We start from the raw sequence: 22,872 nt of genomic DNA on the forward strand, positions 1-22,872 counted from the left end.
AGAACACAGCTGCTAGGCTGATAGGAAAAGTAGATTTGATCATGTGACTCTGTTATTTGTTGATCTCCGTCGGCTTCCTATTGAAGCATAAATTGTTTTTAAACTTTGCTGTTTAGTTTTCTAAACGTATGTGAGGCTCCCAAAGTTTTTCCTTTATTATTTTCTCTGTCAGGTTCTTCTTTTAAGAGCCAAAGTACAGATCGCCTTATTTTGCAGTTACCATCTCTGAAAGGTGTGAAATGTAAGTCATTATATGGCCAATCTCTATGTGATAGATTGAAATTAGAATCTTTTTCCAGAGGACGTTCATTCTTCTTTCTTTTACTTATTGTTTCGAAAAAGAGTGAAAACTTATCTTTTTGAAAAGTAGGTTTTTGTAAAATTCGGAGATTGATTTTTTTTTTTATTGTGCATATAGTTATGGGTGTTTTTGTATCTGTTCACTTGTTATGTTTAGGTCTTTTTTAAATGGATACAAGCATCTAGTATAGCATAGTATAATATAGAGATACGGGAACTAAAATTGCACACAGTATGTAACGTGTGGTCTCAACATGGAGCAATACAGAGGTATTATAATATTCTTTGTTTTATTCTCTGTTCCTTTCTTAATAATTCCTAACATTCTGTTTGTGTTTTTGTCTGCTGCCACACACTGAGCAAAAGATTTCAGTGTATTGTGCACGATGACATCTAACTCCTTTTCCTTGTGGTGACTCCTAATGTGGAACCTGCATCATGTAGCTAGAATTTGGGTTATTTTCCCAATATGTATTACTTTGCACTAGTCTACATTAAATTTCATCTGCGATTTGAGGGGTTTAGGTGGGGGAGGAGATGTATGTGGGTGTGGGGATTAACCAGTAAGGGGACCTTAGGGTTGTGGGGTCTATTTGGGGATAGCACATGGAGGGGAGTCTTGATTGAAGGTGAACCCAAGAGGGGCTTTATGGACTGGGTGGTGGTGGGGGGGATGCTTCAGCCACCACTTTAAACAATATGTTTCAGCCTGTTTAATGGATGACCCTTAAACATTAGGCCAGGGCTTGATGGCCCAATGCGCCCAGGTGGTACAATAATGATTCTTGTGAGGTAGAGTGCAAGAGTGTTATTGTTTAACCACAGAATTCAGCAACGGATGAAACCAAGATACCACGTGTGGTAAATCAAGGTGCAGTAAATGCCCGCCTTTCACCACACCTTGATAACTACCCCCCCTTAAATTCTTAGGGGTCAATATTCAGCCGGCGGCACAGCATTATACTACTTGTACTGGGGAGGGGTACAAGAGGAAAGGGATGGGTTTCTCAGGGGGTAGAGGGTGAAAATGGGATTTAAAAGATGATGAAAGAGAGACAATAGGATATGGAGTATAGGGTAAGAGAAAAAGAATGGCCTAGAAGCAAGGGAAGGAAGGAGACATAAATAGAGCTGTGGCTGATAGGGGATTGAGATGCAGTGGAGGGTAGATGAGGACTAAGATGGTGAGAACAGGGAATGGAAAATGGGGGATTAGGAAGTGGGTGAAAAATGGAAAGGGGAATTAGAGGAGATTTCTCTACTATGTCCCTGAAGGTTTCCTATATAACTTCCGATTACCTAAGTTTCTTCAGATCTGCTACTCTAGCCTCCCATGATTGGACTCATTTCCTGAGTGCTAGGAGCTCTTTGCACCAAGTACACACACGCACCAAATGGGAGATACATGTGACACTCAAAGCAAAAGACTGGATAGCCCCCATCTTGTTGCTGGATTGCTACCTCTACCTTAGTATTGGCGAGTTTTTTAATTAAATCGCTAAGGAAGTAGGAGTATACATACATACATACATAGTAACATAGTAGATGACGGCAGAAAAAGATCTGCACGGTCCATCCAGTCTGCCCAACAAGATAAACTCATATGTGCTACTTTACCTTGATTTGCATCTGCCATTTTCAGGGCACAGACCGCAGAAGTCTGCACAGCACTAGCCCCGCCTCCCAACCACCAGCCCCGCCTCCCAACCACCGGCTCTGCCACCCAATCTCGGTTAAGCTTCTGAGGATCCATTCCTTCTGAACAGGATTCCTTTATGTTTATCCCATGCATGTTTGAATTCCGTTACAGTTTGCATCTCCACCACCTCCCGCGGGAGGGCATTCCAAGTATCCACCACTCTCTCTGCGAAAAAATACTTCCTGATATTTTTCTTGAGTCTGCCCCCTCTATGTATATATTTTTAAAGGTTTCCCTCAAGGACCTAAAAACACTGTGGTGCCCATTTTCAAAGCATACAGGTATCTCAAAATGGCCAAAAACACATACAGTGTACATCTGCCAAAAATGTCTAAATCATGATTTTTGAAAAGGCAGAATTTGGACATTTTCCACTGAATTCATCCAAATAATAAGGGGGTGTATTATGGGTGTGTATTGGGCAGGACTAGGACAGACCCAAAATTAGGACATCTTTCGACGGTAATGGAACAGGAAGACACAGCCAAGTCCAAAATGAATGGCCAGCTGATCACTGGATGGATTAAGGCTTGACTCCTCCTTAGTCCCCCAGTAGATGCTGCCCCCCCCCCACCCCCCTCAAAATTGAAACTGAAAGAGGATACCAGGCGCTATGACAGCATCAGGTATTATAGGCATACCCAACAGAGCAGCAAGCAGCTCCCAGGAGTGACCTAGTAGTTAGTGCAGTGGACTGAGCAAGGGGATCCAGGTCCAAATCCCACTCTACCTAGTTCATGTGTAGTGGGAATTCTGAGCCCTCCCAAACCACCAAATTACCTACTGTACTTAAATATAGAGAGGTGACTGTTATGGTGTACAGTTAGGTACAGTAGGTTTTATTCTGTTTCTGGAGGCCTCATAATACCAAATAAAGGAGTTATGGTGGGAATGGGAATTGTACCTATGTCACAAATGGTGAGCCCTTGGACCAAAGCTGGAGCTTTGGCAGACAAATCACCGGGGCTGCCACAGGCAGGAATCAGAACAGACTGGACTAGGATAAACAGACTCAACAAGGCAGGACAGAGGTAACAACACAATGGACAACACAAGAACCAGAGCCAGACAAGGAAAAGAAGGCAAAGAGCCAGAACTGGAACCCAGACAGGACAAGGCATGACTCTGAACTCGATTAAAACTGGGACTGGGACCCAGAAATGCAAGACAAGGCAAAACACGGAAGTAGATTAAAACCGGGTCCAGAAAAGGGCAAGACAAGGACTGGATCTGGACAGGACTAGACTGAAAGAGACAAGACAAAGCACACCTAGACAGGCAAGACAGGGTAGGAGCTAGGCAACAAGAATAACAGAAGCAAGACAATAAACGAGGCAGGAACTGGATTCTGGAACGGGCTTGGCTGGAACCGGATACTGAAAGGCAGTGGCGTACCAAGGGGGGGGGGGGGGCGGTGGGGGTGATCCGCCCCAGGTGCCAGTGGGTGAGGGGTGCTCTGCTCCCGCCGCCTCCTTTAAACAAAAATCGGCGAAGCAGCGTCGCAGGCAGCGCCTCATCTACCCTGCTTGTGAAAAAATCAAATCTCTCCTTCTCCTCGTCTTGACGTTGACTCAGGCCTTCCAATCAATCACTATGTCCCGCCCTCCTCTAAGGTAACTTCCGCAAGGGCGGGCGGGACATAGTGATTGATTGGAAGGCCCAAGTCGACGTCAAGACGAGGAGAAGGAGATTTGATTTTTTTTACAAGCAGCAGGGCAGACGAGGCGCTGCCTGCGATGCTGCTGTGCCGATTTAGACAGTAGTGAGATCGGGACTGAGGTGGGGAAGGAGAGGGGCGAAAGGGACTCGGGTGGGGGTCTCAGACAGGGGAGGGGAGAAGAGGACTGGAGTGGGGATCTCAGATGGGAGAAGGGAAGGGGAGGGGAGAAGGGGACTGGAACTGGGGGCTGAAAAAAGGGGCAGAGAGAGAGGGGACAGATCCTAGATGGAAGGGGGAGCGAGAGGGAGGGCAGACCCTGAATGGATGGGAGAGGGAGGGCAAATGGTGGATTGAAGGGGCAGAGAGAAAGGGCAGACAGTGAATGGAAGGGGCAGAGATAGAGGGCAGGTGTGGATGGAAGGGGCAGGGAGAGAGGGCAGACATTAGATGGAGGGGACAGCAGAGAGGGCTGACACTGGATGGCAGAGAACGAAGACAGATGCTGGATGGAAGGAAGACGGTGAAAAGAAGATGAGGAAAGCAGAAACCAGAGACAACAAACTGTAAATAAAATATATATTTTTGTTTTTTGCTTTAGGATAAAGTAGTATTGTAGCTGTGTTAATAAATGTTTATAATAGAACATGTAAACAAGGTAATCTTTTTATTGGACTAATTTTAATACATTTTGACTAACTTTCGGAGAACAAAACCCCCTTCCTCAGGTCAGGACAGGATACTGTAACAGCACTATACTGTACTGACCCGAGGACGGAGGTTTTGGCCTCTGAAAGCTAAATGTATTAGTCCAATAAAATGGTATTATTTTACTTTCTATATTTGTTTTATTTCTATTTGTTAATTTGTAAAGTGGTGATTGGTTCTTGTTAGTTTTTTTTCAAATTTACATCTGCTGTCTTTATATTTTGCACAGTACTAGGGGACAGTTTCTGTTTCTGTGGTGTTGCATTGTATGCAGAGTCTGGCATTGGGGGTTCAGTTTAATTTTTGTCTAAATAGAAAGTTTATGATTACTTATTCTATAGTGGATTATGGTGTATCTGTGTTTGTGAAAAAGTCATGGCTTTCAGTTGGCATTGACTGTGCAGGATTGACGATCTGTACTGTTCTGTCTGGTTTCGTTTTACAATAGGTGAATTGATGTTCTAGTGCTCACTGTAGTATTTAAGATGCTTTCCTTTTCCTTGTGTGATTCGTAGAAATGACTGCTTATGGTATGGTAGAATTGCTCTATAGGTCCTGAGTGTTTTGTATTCTCGGCATGCCTAGTACTGGATTTTTTGGGGGGGGGGGGGTGTTAAAAAATGACTGGCCCCGGGTGTCAACTACCCTAGGTACGCCACTGCTGAAAGGGACTTGGCTTGGCTGGAAAAGGATACTGAAAGGGATTTGGCTTAGCAGGGAACTGGGACAGAACTAGCTCAAACAGAGCAGGAGCAGAACCTGGCTCAAACACACAACAGGAACAGAACTTAGCAGGAACAGAGCTCAAGAGCCAGGAAGCAAACATAGCAGGCAAAGGATTAAACAGACTAAGGGAGGACAAACAAAGAAGCAATGTGCTTACCAGCATCCACAGCTGGCCAGGCAGATTGAGAGGCAGCAGACACACCTGCATAGCAGTGAGATAATTAGGGACAGTGCTGGCTTCTACAGACTCAGAATTAACAGACAAGAACTAGACACACAGGAAACAGAACAGGGAAAACAGAAAACAGGAACAGAGATTGGCTTAAACACAGAGCTTAACTATAGCAAGAGTCAAAAGCAATGCTAGACTAAAAGCAGAAGCCAAGGGAAGTCAAACAGATACAGACACCAAGGGCAAGGGTGTGGCTCTAGAGCCAGGCCTTCAGGATCAAGGTTCAAAAGCAAACTCACAGAAACAGAACAAAGCATGGAAACACAGAACAGACCTTCAGGAGCAAAGCCAAGCATGGATAAGATCTAAACAGGTAACACAAGATTAAAAGACCTCTTGCAAAGGCCACATAGGAAAGCTCCCTGGGTCCTTATAAAAGAGTAGGCTGCTGATGTCACAAGTAGGAAATGAAGCAGAAGCAGGGAGACCAAAGCGAGGCTTGCCTTACAGGAAGAACAATAGGGAAAAAGGCAGACTGGAGAGGTCACAGAGCTAGATACCGAGAAACAGTAGGTCTGAACATAAGGGCACGGCCACAACCGTGACAGCCTGGATGCCATTGTTTAAAGTCGATTGCATTGACCACTAGACTGCCCTTCTGATCTGCAAGGACCGTCTGTTTCTCTCCAAATGATGTCAGACAGATGTTCTTGTGTACAGTTTTTTGGTTTGGTTTATAAGTTGGATGTGTCAGTTTGGTCTGAATGCAAAATCTTAAATATTCAAAACGTAAAATATCAGGTCACTGATATGGACCATATTTTGAAAAACTGCCTCAGGGAGACCATCCACACCAAAATGTCCAGTTCAAACAATTTGAGCCTTGAGAAGGAAAAGTTTTCTCTGATGTGACAAATCCAGTTTATAATTGTAGATCTCAGTCCTTTTATCCTCACCTCTTTATTCCCTTGCCCTTAATTGTTCTGTCTGTCTGTCTTACCTAGATTGTAAGCTCTTTGAGCAGGGACTGTCTTTTTGTGTATGGTGTGCAGCGCTGCATATGCCTTGTAGCGCTATAGGAATGATAAGTAGTAGTAGTAGGGTAATAGCCTTCCAGAGCTTGTTACTGATTGATGGAGATGCCCTAATTAAATCTTCAATTCTGCTAATTAGCATGAAAGCCTATAATTCAAAGATCAAGCTTGGGGTGGATGAGTGAGAATCAAACTCTAAACAGGACTTATTTTAACTCCTATCCGTGCTCTAAACTGCTTTTATATGAAATGCTAAACCAGTGGCATAGACAATTTGGGCTCAGCCCACTCAAAATTTCATCTCCCTTAGTGTGGATGGGAGGGATCCCCAAGCCTTGCCAGCCTAAGACCTCCTCCCCGCTGAAAGAACTTACATCTTGGGTAGACACCAGCACTGTCCCCTGAGTTGCTGCTGCAGACTCCCCCTGTCTCCCCCTCCCCCCCACTGCACACATGCTCAGTTTTCATGCATGGAGGCCAGTGACTGGCAGCAGCAGCTCGGGGACAGTGTCAGCGGCCACTCAAGATGTAAGCTCATTTGACGGGGAGGAGATCTTCAGCTGGCGGGGCTTGGGGATCCCTGCTAGCACAGGTACTTCATTTACTGTGGAGGGAGCACCAGGAGGGGAGGCAGAAATTTGTGTTTTTTTTCTTTAGTTGGGGGGTAGACATGTAATTTTTGGCCTACTCACTTTGGTCTCAGGCCTGTCCTGAATCAGCTATCTGGCTACGCTACTCTAAACGGAGACTTTTCATACTAAACTATGCTATAAAAGTAAAACAACTGCTATATGAAACTCCAGAGACTTTAAATTCTAAACTCTTTGTTAAATAAGCATCCTATGTAATAATTTGCACCTCCAACGTTCCATCGCTGTCTGGCTGCCTGAGTTTGTAACATCTCATGATGTCAGCCAGACTCCAGCGTTCCATTCCATAATGTAATGACGTTAGAGGGCGGAACAGTGAGACGGAAAGGAACGCTGGAGGCGAGCTGACGTCAGGATGTTACCAACGTAAGGGAAGCCAGCCAGGCCAGCCAGAAAACAATGGGGTACAAAGGAAGAGAGAATCGTGGCACATCAAGGGCAGGGCAGAATCGATGGACATGGATGGGATGGGAGGAGAGGACAGGCGAGAAGAGAATCATGGGACATGGATGGGAGGGCAGGGAAGAGGAGAATCGCTGGACATGAAGGGGAGGGGAGGGGAGGTGAGGGCAGGAGAGAAAAAAAAATCGCTTACAAGAGAGCCTTTCTAGGGCCCATTTCATTGTTAAGGAAACGGCCTGGGTTCCACTAGTAGTAATTATAAAAATCCCCAACAACACTGAGATTATCTATTTAATCCCAAGTCTACCTTTTCCTAAGTTTTAATTCAATTTCCCAGCAGGTAAATACTCACTAGTGTAGTTTTCCTCCCTGCAACATGTCCTCTCTCTGTATCTCTTGGTGCGATTCTGAGCCCAACTCTATCCCTCTTGTTATACTGCAATCAGTCAATCAATCAATCAATAAAATGCAGGGTCATGTAGGGTGTACAAATCCAAAGGAGCGGCACAGTATAGGGGTGAATTTCTGTGCATGAAAGAAGAGCAGGATCTAATGATCCTAAGGTGGTCAAACAGGTAGAAAAGGTGACAGTGAAAGTCAGAAGGATGCTTGGGTGCATAGGGAGAGGAAAGGCCAGCAGAAAAAAAAGGAGGTGATGATGCCTCTGTATAAATCTCTGGTGAAACCGCATTTAAAGCACTGTGTACAATTCTGGAGACCACACCTTCAAAAAGATATAAATAGGATGGAGTCAGTTCAGAGGACAGCTAGTAAAATGGTCAGTGGCCTTCATCATAAAGCATATGAAGACAAAATTAAAGATCTAAATACATATATCCTACAAAGATATAAATGCACAGGAGGCAGGTCACTTTCAACAAAAAAAAAAGGAATCCTTTACATGCTCATCTTCCAATGTGGTTTACATCATTCAGTGTAAAAAAATGTGACGAAGGATGCTATATTGGAGAAACAAGCCAGATGCTAAAGACAAGATTTAATTTACATATAGACATCACATGAAAAATGCCATGTTTTATTTTGTTTTATTTCTATTGATTACAACTTAAAAAAAGGAGGCTCTGGAGGGTCACTGAATAGATTCAGGAGTACTCTAAGAAAAATTTATTTACAGAAAGAGTAGTGGATGTTTATAATTGCCTCCCAGTAGAAATGCTGGAGACAAGGACAGTCTTTGCATTCAAGAAAGCACAGGACAAGCATGGAGAGCTTAGTTGTTAGTATTGATAGGCAGACTGGATAAGCCATATGGTCTCTATCTGCCTTCATTTTCTCTGTTTCTGTGTCGCATCGAACACATGACCCAAGCAGAATTTTCCCTGAGATTCTGGATACCAAACTGGAGAAAAACTGACAACATCAAGGCCTCCTCTGAGAGACATGTTGTTGCTCATTGGCAGACCTCCTCTTGTCTTCCTGTTTGGGATTTGCCATAATCTTCCAGAAACTCAGGAACCTAACTTCACTTGGGCCTTCTGTTGCGTCTCTGTAACGCATTGATTTGTTATATTCAGACAACACCTGTTCAAGGTAAGCATCTTCACTATCTGTACCATAACCTGTATGAGGTGAGACACTTTAAATAAATGCAAAGTCTTAAATAAAACATGCAAGAAGCAAACTTAGAAATGAAATTCTAACACGATGTCATGATATGAGATTCAAAAAGGAGTAAATAAAAGAACGGCAGAAGGAACTATTTCGTCACAGAAAAAGAATGCATGGAGGGCTCTCCCAGTGGAGGCGACAGAGGCTGAAATTCCAGAAAGACTCAGATAAGCACAGAGGGTGCCCAGATGTGAGAGTAAAGCCTGAGATCGGGAAGGTCTGTGATATTGCATCAGGAGCAGACAGACATGATGGGTCTTATTGCTCTTTATCTGCTACCATTTTTTTCTGTTTCTATGGCAACTGTGGGTAGGCTGAGCAGGTGAACTTCATGAAAACAGAAAGAACAATGTCCATGTACATGTGATCTCCAACAGGCAGAGTAGGCTGTGACTGTGGATTGTGTTGCATGTAATATAAATGTAGTAAACCTCACACCTAAGTATTGTGGAGGGATGATCTCAATCTCTTATATTTACTGTGCTATGATTGGTATCTCCTCATTCCAGGTCCCTATGATAAGACCTATGCTTTTAAAGGTGATTACATCTGGACCGTTACTGACTTTGGAATCAATCCCCTAATGAAGATCAAAACCCTATGGAAGGGGCTCCCGGGCAACCTTGATGCTGCAGTCTATTCCCCACGCACTAAGAGAACATATTTCTTCAAAGGTGAGGATCCTACCTGAGGGAGGGGAGGAATTTGGATTTAGCTCACACCTTTCTCGGCTGTTCAAAGTGTTTTACATTGAACTGCAACAGGGGATTTATCCTCTATCATATTTATTGGGTTCCCAGTTTATAGATTGGGAAGGAGGGCAAATTAGTTTAATGATTCTCCTGTATTTTTCCACAATAACAGTTATATTTGGAGAGAAATGCCATGAAAAACAATTCAAATAAAAACTTTTTAATCCATATAGGAGCCTGAAGACGTTGGTCTTGTCACAAGAAAATGAACCCTAACCAACCCCAACACAATCTACTGTATTCAGATCCACATGCACTCCTGCCACACAATACCACTCACACCCTCGTCTCATATAACCCTACAACCCCTGCCACCCTAACAAGATATATTTTACCAAGTCTCTTCCCACTTACTCCATCACACAGATACATAGGATATGTGCTATTTTGTCACACGTTAAGATCTTAGGCACTGTGATGTTATAGATAGAACAGATTGCAAGACAGATTAAACAAACAGAGAGAGAGAGAGGTAGAAGATCCCAAGGCATCTTGTTTGTGACATTAGAGAATACATTTTTTTTAAATCAGATTTGATCATCTTGTGACTTGTTTTGTTTGGGGGGGGGGGGGGTTGGTGGGGGGAGGGGGGAATCTTCCACCTTTCTGTTTGATTTCCCTTGTGGAAGAGTTGGTCTTTGTTTCCTGTCTTTCCAAGAGAGATTAGCCATGGTGGTCAATGGAATCTCATCTCCACCCGTCCCTAGGAAGCTTCACCCTCCAAACTCTGTTTCCTAAGCAGCTGCAACTAACCCTACCACATTAAGAAACTTTATTGGCAGGATAATTTGATTATGTTTTACCACCATGAAGACAGCAAAAGCAACGTACAGGGCAGTAGAACACCACTGCTGACCGTGGGCACTGTGGGAAGTGAAGAACAGTGCAGGGAGGAGGGAGACCACTTCCTGTGCAGGAGGACACAGTGGCATTGGGGAAGATCCATGATCTGTTTTTGCTTTTTTCCTGTCATAGGTGACAAAGTCTGGCGTTATACAGATTTCAAACTCAACTACGGCTACCCTAAGCTACTGACTCGTGTACCCCCCCATCTCAATGCTGCCCTCTATTGGCCAGTGAACCAGAAGATTTTCCTATTTAAGGTAAGAGATAAAAAGAGGTATTTACTAAGGCTGCAGTAAAATAATGCATTTTATCACAGCAATATCTACCACAAGAGTCATTAACTTCCTGCGGTAAAATATAAAATTTGCATTGCTGCAATAAAGCCTCTCTCTTAAATGGGCTGGCCCAGGGGTGGGCAACCTTGGTCCTCAACCCAATTGGATTTTCAGGACTTCTTCAATATGCATGAAATATATTTGCATACGATGGGGGCAGTGCATACACATAGACCTCATGCATAGTCATTGGGGAAATCTTGAAAACCTGACTGGGTTGCAGCCCTCCATGACCAAGGTTGCCCAACCCTGCGCTAGTGCAAGGCAACATTCACACTCCTCCATACCAGCACCCCCCAAACCAGACTTTCAATTTGATCCCTGCATGCTCCCTGATAGAGGCCTCCCCAAACTCATCAGAGTTTCCAGGGTTATCCTTACAGGGCAAGAGCAATCCCTAGTCTCTCCTCTCTCCGAGGCTGCTGTCATACTAGTACTACTTATCATTGCTATAGCGCTACTAGACATACACAGCGCTATCATCAAAATGGCATTGGCTGACCCCTTAGTGGTAGTCTCATGGTACTATTGCTAGAGGTCAAGTTGCCAAATAAGGAGCACACCCCCTTAGTTGGCAGCTTAACCTTTTGCAGTCGTAATGCTAGACACCAGGAATTGCCCTCAGAGATACAGGGCATATGTTTCAGGAAGGTGAGTGCAGTCACTTTAAGATGGCCCTGGGAGTATCAAGCTGCTGCTTTGCATCTCGTTAGTATTTTGCTTACATTGTAATAGTGACATCTGTTAAGGGCAGATTACTAATATTTTGATATTTAACATGCATTAAATGGCAAAAATTCTATTATTCCCTTAATGCATGTTAGTAAGCTACCCCCATCCTACTACCCTCCTCTCCCTTCCCCCAAAGAAGCTATAAAAGCTTAGTAGGTACTGAAAACCCAGGAAAGCAAGAAAGGAAGAGAAAGTGTCCAAGCAGGTTAAGGGGGCTGCAGCTGTTACGGGCAGGCTCTGTTGCCCTGCTCTAAATTGAAGAGCTTCTGCTGGACATGGTCTATGTCTGCAACTGGAGGCCAGGTTTCAGCCAAGGATTCTCAACCCAATCCTCAGGACGCCTCTAGACAGTCAGGTTTTCAAGATACCCACAATGAATACGCGTGAGAGATTTGCATACAATGGAGGTAGTATGCAAACTTATCTCACACATTCTTCTTTGTGGATATTTTGAAAACTTGACCTACTGGATGTGTCCTGAAGACTGGGTTGAGAACACCTGGTCTAGCTATTGTGTAGTCAATGGAAATATCTAAGTGCCTCCAATAGGTAAATCCTATCTTGAAACTTGCAAAAGAATTAAACGCTCTTTGGAAAGTGAAAGATCACATTATGGAGTGACTGTGGCCACTTGTCCTGGCATATGCCTGAATACAGCTGTCCAGATGCTAAATAGGAAAATAGACAAGCAGTGGGACGATCATCAGAAGCAAAGTGCCATACTAGCGCCCACATTTGCTCCCGCCCCATGATCAGAGTCGGCAAGCACATGAAACAACGGGTTCACCATCTCTGACTGCAAGTAGCATGCAAATGCATGCTAAACAAGGACTATTCCTCCCCAATGCTCAGCAGCCAGTGTGCCAAACAAGGGCACTGTTGCCGCAGCAAGCCCTACAACAGCATGGAGCAGGCATTAGGGTTTGTAGAGCACTGGAGAGGGATGGAGAGGCCTGTCCAGCATGCATATTCATGCTTACAGGCCACCCCCCCCCCCCACCTCCCCCCAAGCCACAGAGGCTGGAGGTCTGGTTAACCTCCAGACTCTCAACCCCCAGAACAAGTTTCCCTGATGGCCTAGGGCCTTCTTCTCCCCCCCCCCCCCCCCAACAAAAAGGCACAAGGGGGCTGGTGGTCTGGTGAAATACTAGCCTCCCTACCCCCAAAAAGACTGAACATGGTGGCCTAGTGAGCAACCTTACCCCCACCCACCCCAACGGCCTAGTGCCCCCCCCCAAACCTTTAGAAGGGAGGAGGGAGTAGCACCCTACTTCTAGGGTGTCTCCTTCAAAATAGCAATGCGCTGCCAAGTGCATCCTGGGATACACTGGGCAGAGCTTCAATATCATATAAAGGAGTGTTTCCCTCATATGGTGTTGAAGCCCCACCCAATGCATTCCAGATTGCGCTGGGAAGGGCACCACCATTTTGAAGGTGGTGCCTCAGGAGGAGGAAGTGCTACTTGCTCTTCCCTTATAAAGGGGGGGGGGGGTTAGGGAGAATAGAGGTCCTTCACAGCTCCAGCCTCCCCCCCCCCCCCATGTCCAGGGGGGTGGGGGGAGGGAAGCAGCCACTGGGGAAACTTGTTCAGGAGGTATTAGGGAGGACTGGAGGTCCACTGGACCTCCAGCCCATTGCATGCGGGGGGGGGGGGTGGAATTTTTTTTTTTTTTTTGACAGCTTAAACCTGTCAAATAACTTCTTTGGAGGATTGTGCCTTGGGTGAATGCCCAGCCACAGTCCTCCTGCAGAAGTACCTCCATGATTAAAATTAATAGTGCGCATAAATTTGCAAGCTATTAGTTTTGATTATTGTGGCTTTAATTCCCCCCAGTGTGCCAGTGCTAATTTTACATCACTGTTCAGAACAGCATGGGGAATCTGATCATCAGCCCCTAAGACTATATTTAAAATGTCAGTGCACTCTCACATGGAGCGTTGTAGGGGTGTGCATTTATCAGCACATGTTCAGTTCATTAGCATACCTTTAAAAACTTTTGTGCAAGCAATATCAATTTAACACTCATGAACCTAGAAATTAACAAACATACAATTATTATTATTATTTGTTGCATTTGTATCCCACATTTTCCCACCTAGTTGCAGGCTCAATGTGGCTTACAATGTTCTGGCATTCACCATTCCAGAGTAGAAGATAACAATTGGTGTTGCATAGAAAACATGGATGACATAATAGAATTAGGCAAACAGATATAAGCAGAAATTAGTTCAGAATATAAGGTAAAGCGGTGATGTTACATTTACAGTTATTGATCGTTGTGGTAAGCTTTGTTGAAGAGATAGGTCTTCAGAGATTTACGAACATTAATTAGTTCGTAAATTGTTTTTAGGTTAAGCGGCAGTGCATTCCACAGCTGTGTTGGAGATGAAAGAACTAGAAGGTTATCATCAAGAGAGTGAGGGCATCATTAAAAAGTTCAAATATATGTTAATTTTTAAAAATGAAATGAAGGGGCCCTTTTAGTAAGCAGCACTAAAAAAATATCCCACGTTATCCCCAGCGTGGGTCTTCCCCGTGCATTAAGGCCACACCATAACTTTTCCATTAGCACATGGCCATTACTGCGCGAGTACTTTCCCACATCTATTTTGGAGGCAGTAAGGGCTCAAGTGCAAATGCTGTGCTAGCCCGTTAGTGCACGGCCATGCCCACCTCCTAACTAATTAGCATAGCTGCACCCATGCTCCACCGCCACAACACACCCCAAGCACTAAAAAGTAATATTCCGCCAGTGTCGTTATGCTCATATTAGCTCTCTCCTCAAGTCACTTCACTGGCTTCCTATCCGTTTCCGCATACAGTTCAAACTCCTCTTATTGACTTACAAGTGCATTCACTCTGCAGCTCCTCAATACCTCTCCACTCTTATCTCGCCCTACACTCTTCCCTGGTAACTCCATTCATTGGGTAAATCTCTCTTACTTGTATCCTTCTCCGCCACTGCCAACTCTACACTCCGTGCCTTTTATCTTGCCACACCATATACCTGGAATAGAATTCCTGAGTCAGTACGTCAAGCTCTATCTCTGGCCTTCTTCAAATCTAAGCTAAAAGCCCACCTTTTTGATGCTGCTTTTAACTCCTAACCCTTACTCACTTGTTCAGAACCCTTATTTTATCATCCTCACCTTAGTATTCCCTTATCTCTTGTTTGTCCTGTTTGTCTGTCCTTATTAGATCGTAAGCTCTGTCGAGCAGGGACTGTCTCTTCAAGTTCAAGTGTACAGCGCTGCGTATGTCTAGTAGCGCTATAGAAATGATAAGTAGTAGTAGTAGTAAAAAATAAATTTAATTTTTTAGCGCAGGCATAGCATGTGGACATGTGCAAACACTACTATGGGATGCCTGAACATGCCCTGCAACAGTGCATTTTAACCTGTGGTACGCACACGTTAAGTAAAGGACTCAGTTGTCTGAAAACAATCCAAAGATGAACCCAAAATTTTGTGATCAAACACATTGCTACAGCTTTGCTTTGGGCATCATTTTTGCCGAGTACCCTGTCTCCAATGCAGAAGAGAACTTGGCCTCAGTATAGGAAGGGGTGCAGGTTACAATCTAATTGCAGATTATACCTCACATTTCAAAGTGGAAAGGCCACATCTACTTTCACTTAAAAAGTACTACTGGCTAACATTTGCACCACTTTGTGTGGGTACTTCAGAAGTGTCAAAAATTGAATCTGTATGTGTTATTTTCTGCTTCCACTGACCCCTCCAGCTCCAAACCCTCTCCTTACTAAGTCTGATTCTTAATATACTGCCTTGCTGTGGTACAACCAAAGCAGTTTACATATCACATAACATTAATATTTCTATACCGCAAGTACCACTAAAAAAGTAGTTCATTGCAGTTTACAAAAGAATGGAAACAAAACCTCCAAGAACATACAATAAACTAGCAACTAAAAATGATATATTAGAGGCAGGTACTTTCTCTGACCCAAGTGGGCTCACTGATTTTTTTTTTTTTTTTTAAAGAAGTTGTTATTGAATATAGAGAAACTGAACATTGTACCTGGGGCAATGGAGGGTTATAAGCAGTGGTGTGCTGGAGCCGGCTTGTACCGGCTTGCAAGAGCCGGTTGTTAAATTTTTTAAGTTCTTGCGAGCCGGTTGTTGTGGCAGGCGAGCCGGCTCCCAGGAGGGGCGCAACCCGGCGGTAAGTGAGGTAAGTATGGCAGGAGGGTGCCACAAGCCATGCTTACCTCATCCCCCACCACTCTGGGGGGGGGGGGGGGGGTTTAAATTGTTGATACCTCCATCGCAGCAGCCGCAGTTAAAGCCCATCTCTAGCCTTCCCTTCATTCCCGTCAGTGTCCCACCTTCTTCTGATGTCATTTCCTCTTTCTGCGAGGGCGGGACACTGACAGGAAACGAAGGGAAGGCTAGAGCCGGGCTTTGACTGCGGCTGCTGCTACGGAGGCAGGGGAGCGGAGAGTTGCTGGACATGGTTGGAGGAGAGGGAAGGGAGAAAGAAGAAAATGAGGGAAAGGGAGAGAAGAAAAACTGCACATGGATGAAGAAAATAGGCAGAAGCTGGATCCACTGGACAGTCGTCTGCAGAGGACCCAGCTTTTATTTACGGATGTAGGACAAGAAATGAAGAAGAAAGACAAAGTAAAGAAATAAATGGAAAGGAAGTCCTGGAAATGGAGTTAAGAGGACAGATAGCAGTAGAATCGGATAGTGGGCCAGCATGATCAGAAAAACAAAGTCACCAGACAACAAAGGTAGAAAAAATTATTTTATTTTCATTATAGTGTTTGGAATATGTCCACTTTGAGAATCAGGTGCTCAGCATTAACAGTTTATATTTATTTACTTATTTATGGCATTTTATCCCACATTAAACATGAATTAGATTGGAACCTGGGATCATTAAATTTTTTTTTCCTGGATTAATGCATTGCCCCCCCCCCCCCCAACGCTCTCTCCCCGGCTATAGACAGCTCTACAACTTGGTGGACTGGGGAGAGAGCCTGTTAAACATTTACCAGCACCCCACTGGTTATAAGTGACTTACCCACAGAACCACAGTGGGAATCAAACCCAGTTTGCTTTGTTCTCAGCCTCAGTGCTCTACTAATCCTCCACTCTGTGTTGTACAGCTCTGCATGTAGTCTTAACCACACCCAGGAAGGGCAGTTTTCATAAATCACTTCACCCTACATTGCCCCAGGTACAAACCTTAGGTGCTGATGATCCAAACTGCAGTGCTGTATGGAACAGCGCAGCCAAGAAACTCCCTAATGCAATGCAAGTTTATGCAGGCTCCTAGCCTTGAGCATGAGGAAGCTGTTTAGAACTTAAGGGTGAGGATGGTGCTTGGGGCATGTAGGTAAGTAGAGACCTTGTGCTCGGGCGCAGTCTGGGAAGCAGAAATGGCAGGTGGGGGAGGAAGAGCTACAGGTTGCAGTTTGCCACCCTGCCCCCCAAAATGCAAGAGTTTAGTTGAAACACCTTGCTTTCAGAAAAAGATGCAGCACTGCTACCGAAATCAGACAACGCTAATCAAGGCAAGCCCTACAAAAGGATTGTTCTTGAATCCTCAGATTATCTGTCTTATTTCATTGTCATACTTTTAATAAAGAAACAAAAGCTGTTCTCATGTTCCATGTATTAAGATTCCTCAGATAGGAGGTTCGGCTATCACTAACATTATTCCAAAGCTTCCTTCTCAGGAATCCTCCCTTCTCTTTAACCTTAAAGTGGTTGCAGTAAGAAAAACATCCTGGTTTGGCACGCTGTCCTTCTGCATTGGGGAGGAATAGGGACTGACCTTAACATGCATTTGAATGTTCATTGTTTCATGTGCTCTTCAGCTCTCAGCAGTCTGGGCTAGCAAAGGTATTTGCCAGTCCAGCGCTAATCGCTTTTAGCATCTGCTTCTGAGCATCAGAGTCTGAGCCTACCAGTGCCTGCATATAATAAAATCTAAATTGCTTAGTTGTACCACGGAAAGGTGGTATATTAAATCCCATTACCCTTACCTACCTTTGAAAAAGTACTCTCCACCCCTGCAGCATGAGGTGAAATTAATTAGGGTTATTGAGACACCAACATCATACACAGAGAAACTTTTTTTTTTTAAGCTTTGCAGTAATGTTACGTTACCTTTATCAACTTGTGACACCCAGATATCTTGAGCATCACCCTAAAAGATTTTGGTCCTTTTCAAAAAGGAGCAGGCTTCCCAGTAGGATTCTTCTTCCCCCCCTGGCTGCCTAACTCACTAACCTGGACTGCTCTCTCTTTCAGGGTGATAACTACTGGCAGTGGGATGAACTGGGCTGGTCAAACTTTGGTTTGCACCCCAAGAAGATCTCCAGCCTCTTTACCGGGGTCCCCTCTAATCTGGATGCCGCCCTGACCTGGAAAAATGGCAAGACCTACTTCTTCAAGGGAGACAATTACTGGCGGGTGAACAAGCAGCTGCGAACGGACCGGGGCTACCCACTCAGCAAGTCAGAGCGCTGGATGCAGTGCCATAACATCGACTAGAAGGGAACCTCCAAGTCCCCAATCCCTCCTCTCCAGTCTGTACCTGGATAGGAAGCATCATTTGGGTACTTCAGTGTCCTTTTCACCTTCTGACTGCAGGTGGCAGCACCATCTCCATTATCCTCTCCCCAAAAGGTGACTGCCAGCATCAGAAACCTATCAGCCTTGCAAGGAATGGATAGAAACTGGGGGCCTTAGTAATAATGATCTGTACTTGGGAGGGGGCTAGCAAGAACAGGGGAAGTCTCTATCAAGTCCAACAATCCTTGGGTTCCAGCTTTGACCCTCACAGCTCTAGGAGGCATGGCCTACCAAGACTTTTGAACCATTCTGTGGCTGGTGAGAAAGAGGGCAGAGAAGAGCTTTGTATAATTAGACCCCAAAATGATGAGTAACTACCTCCGACCCCATCAAGTAGCTCCCAGGACTATACTGATGGGAGCAGGGATAAAAGTCATCAAGGAGCAGTACCGAGAGGGTGCAGCCACTCCAGGGAGCCCCACAGGAAGGGGAGATGAACAGGCTTCACCTAGCCTCACAGCACCTGCTCGCTCTGGAGATCAGCAGCACTTAAGGCACATACCAGTCTAAAGAGGGAGGGGAAACCACATTTAAAAAAAAAGATGCACCATGTTAGTCAGACCAAAGGGCCATCAAGGCCAGCATCCTCTCTACCAGTAGCCAGTCTCAAGTGCCTGCCAGGACCTCAAAGAGCAGATCCACATGCGATAACTACTGCCTTTTAAACCTGGCTATAGGAAGTGGCTTGGCCACATCTTCCAGCCCCCCCCCCCCCCCCCCCAAACAATGCTACAGCTTCATTAGGTGTTGGATGAAAAACACGTTTTAAGAGTCTTTGGAGAAAGAAACGCAATAACTTACAAATGTTCAAGGAGAGGCCAAAGTATTTATGCTATTTACCAGTTCCAGTCAACTCATGATTCTCTCCTCCTTCCTCAGCTGTTTGGAATTTCTTTATGAGGGAGCTCTTCCATCCTCTTTAGATTTCTAGGTCTACTATATCCTTTTGAGGTGGAGCCAGTACTCAAGGGGAGATCACACTGCAGTTTGATATGAAGTAGGGCTGCATTTCTGCCGTAGGATCTGAAAACTGTAAGGCTGTTTATAGCTATTCTGCATGTTATTTTAGATTCATTAATTTGTATTTTTTATCTTTTCATTACTTTGTATTTAGTTTTTTAAAGGGCTGCATTTTGATTAACATTTATAACTACAATTAATCACACAATTAATGATATATTATTTTTGCTCCTGGTGAGTCTGGGCAATGGAAGGTTAAGTGACTTGCCCAGAGTCACAAGGAGCTGCAGTGAAAAACAAAACTAAACATGCACTTAATTGCAAATTAAAATTTTAAATCAAAATGCAGCCCTAATACAGAGACCCGATACTGTTTAAGCTTTTGTGCCCCATTCCTTTAAAAAAAAAAGTTACCAGTCAGGCTACACAGAGCAAAAATTCTCCGTTAATTTTGGCTTTTTCCTCCCATTTTCAGCCTCCGTTCATTACACATGTGTTTTAATAAAAAATTTCTTCACACACATTGCACTGACTGACAAACACATTAATTCATAGGTTAATATGTTACAACAGTGTGATGTACACTACCATGATAAAGGAAGCTTAACATTGCACATTCCTAACTGGCTCTGCAGTCCCCTAAGCTGTAACATTTAGGAGAAACCCCCCCCCCCCCCCCCACCTCAATTAAAAAGGCCATAAGCTTGTGTAAATATGTTCCTGGCCACTGAGCTGAACATTATTATCCATACCGATAAAAGCCTTTTCCCCCCCCCCCCCCCCACGTTGAAAAGCTTAATGTGCCACTCACTCTCACATACCTGTTGTCAGGAGTATGTGCCTACATGCAACACATGAAGGAAGTCATTTTCGAAGCAGTGACCTGTGTAAACAGCAACTTCTGAGCTTGCTTTCCATTTGTGATCTATTTTCACTTCTAAATGTCACCATTTATTTGTTGCATTTGTATCCCACATCTTCCCACCTCTTTGCAGGCTCAATGTGGCTTGCAATACATCATGAATAGTGGAAATATATGAGAAAGTATACATTTAGGAATAACAGATGGATTTTGGGTAAGATGGTAATGATAAAACATGATAGTATTTTAACAAACATAGTAAGAAATATATAAGAATAATGTAAGAAAATATACATTTGGTAATATCAGAAGGATCTTGGGTAACTTTAGAAGGCTGTCCCTGACTAGCAGGGCGGGCTTTTCTTCAAGGGTGCTCAATTATGCCCTTCCTCCAGGTCTCTCTCAGCCAATCACAGCACGCTTAGCTCTCACTGGTGTCAGCTAAATGTGCTATGATTGGCTGAGAGGCCGTGGGGGGCCTCACAATTGTCTATTAGCCTTCTCTTCAGCTGCTGCTGAGGAAGGGAAAAATGTCTCAAAGGAAGATTTAAAAAAGAAAGAGCGAGAGTAAAAATTAAGAAGTACGATGTCCTTTTTTTTTTTTGTTCTTGTTTTGAGTGAAGACATCCATAAAGGACGTCCCAGACAAGCACTTGGACAGTTTCCCCTCCCCCCCCCCCCCCCCCCCCGATTGGTTTTTTGTTAAATTAAGTACGATATCCTTTTTTTATTGTTGTTTTGAGTGAAGGACGTCCAAAAAGGACGTCTTTTTGGAGTGGGTTTTTATTATTATTTTTATTATAAAGTGAAGGACGTCCAAAAAGAACATCTTTGGAGTGTGTTTTTTTTTTTTTTTTAACAGGTGAAGGACGTCCAAAAAGGACATCCCTGACATTTTTTTTCTTCCGATTCTTTCTTTTGCCCCGAGAGGTGTAGACCTCCCGTTAGGTTTTCCACAGTAAGGGGATCGGAAAACGGTAGTGCATCTCATAATAGCCTTGCAACGGTGGTGCAGCTCATTATAATGGCCTTTGGATCATTTGCATTCCGTTTTCGTTAGCTGCTACCGTGATAGGACAATGCCCTTTCGTGCATGTCCTGGTTTAATACTTGCATGTTAAACTGGCTAGAACCAGTTTAAAACCCACGTTAATGGCTCGTTAAGTTTAGTGCATCTACCCCCAAAGCTGGTGAGCAAACATTTTGTATACATACATAAGTATTGCCATACTGGGACAAACCGAAGGTCCATCAAGCCCAGCATCCTGTTTCTAACAGTTGCCAATCCAGGTCACAAGTACATGGCAAGATCCCAAAAAAGTACAATACATTTTATGCTGCTTATCCCAGAAATAAGCAGTGGATTTTCCCCAAGTCCATTTTAATAATGGTCTGTGGACTTTTCCATTAGGAAGCCATCCGAACCTTTTTTAAACCCCTCTAAGCTAACTGCTTTTACTACATTCTCTGGCAACTAATTCCAGAGTTTAATTACACGTTGAGTGAAGAAAACGTTTCTCCAATTCATTTTAAATGTACTACTTTGTACTTTATTGTATGCAAACTGTAAGGAGACAGTGCTGTAAAAGTATTACTGGAGTAACTAATTATAGTCACACTGAGTTAAATTATTTCATACTTCAGAGTTGTATTCAAATTTAGAATTTTTTAAAATTCAAGATATTAGCCACATTTTTAGAGTACAGTAATTCAGAGAACCTAATTTAATAAACACCCCCCTCACCTCCTTAAAATGGATTATTTTTTGAAAAAGTCAATATTCAAGAGAACTCACGCAGGTGAAGTGTAAGATTTTACACAAAGGGGATGTCTTGCATGTCAGAAGCATGCTTTGTTGCCTGCACAGAAAAATAAAATTTCAGCATCTTGTATAAAGATAATTGTGACTAGTAACTTCACACCACTGCTGAAGATATCAGGATTCCCTTCATAAAAAGTGACAAAAGAGCACCCCCTGCTGGAAAACGACAGCACTCCAGGGCATGGTAGTGGCTGTCTCCCCTCTCTATCCCACCCCTTAAAAAAAAAAAAAAAAGTATAGTTTGTGTTGTGGTATGCTTTTTTGCAACCTCTCTCTCAGGGACAAATGCAGAAAGTGCAAAGTTTTGTGAGCACCCTATACAAAAAAAAAAAAAAAAAAAAAAAAAAAGTTTTCTACACGAGCTATACCAAGCTTAAACTGTAGGTCTCTCTCTCATATATATATAGTTCCACTGCTACCCTAGTTGCATGTGTTACAATGCTAGTTGTGTGCATAACTTGCTATTGTGAAAGTTTTATGCACAGATGTGTGTATACACACAACTCAAGGTGTTAAATTGTACACATGCATGAGCTGCCCTCTCCCATGTACAATGCTCAGCACAATTTGCATATTTGATTGTGCACTGGGGGAGCAAAGCTTTGGCATTTCTCTTATATTTTAGGAAGCCGTGTGCAAAGCATTTGTGCACAGCTGTACTGCAAGCTTTCTGCCTCAGCCCTCAGGGCTGTCTCTGAAGTCAAGACAGCATATTTCTAAATTACTCTACAATGCTGACGCCTCTTAGAAGATCCAGAAAAAGTTAATAAAAAAAGTGAAAAACCCCATAACCTTAAAATGTCAATTCTTTAAGCGGACTGAACCCAATAACTTCATTGCTTTAAAAGCAAGTTACTGATCGACGTTTTCTTTATATGCTATATAGACCATTGTTCAATGTGTTCCCTTACTGGAGACAGGTGCAAGTTTGTGAAATGAAGCAGCTTCCACAAGCCTTCAGGAAAGCCGCCATCCGGGAA

The 22,872-nt window shown here is 43.8% G+C and overlaps 1 protein-coding gene across 3 annotated transcripts in view; it reads left to right on the forward strand.

Moving 5' to 3' along the window:
• Positions 1–18,789, forward strand: part of MMP19 (matrix metallopeptidase 19) — a 39,036-nt gene extending 20,247 nt beyond the window's left edge. For all 3 annotated transcript variants that reach the window (XM_030196709.1, XM_030196710.1, XM_030196711.1), the window contains 3 exons: positions 9,487–9,651; positions 10,705–10,832; positions 17,925–18,789. In XM_030196709.1, the coding sequence (XP_030052569.1) occupies positions 9,487–9,651; positions 10,705–10,832; positions 17,925–18,167 (536 nt within the window). In that variant the 3' untranslated portion in view covers positions 18,168–18,789. The remainder of the gene's footprint in view (positions 1–9,486; positions 9,652–10,704; positions 10,833–17,924) is intronic.
• Positions 18,790–22,872: the final 4,083 nt, after the last annotated feature.

Source organism: Microcaecilia unicolor, chromosome 3, assembly GCF_901765095.1.
Source record: "Microcaecilia unicolor chromosome 3, aMicUni1.1, whole genome shotgun sequence".
NCBI lineage: Eukaryota > Metazoa > Chordata > Amphibia > Gymnophiona > Siphonopidae > Microcaecilia > Microcaecilia unicolor.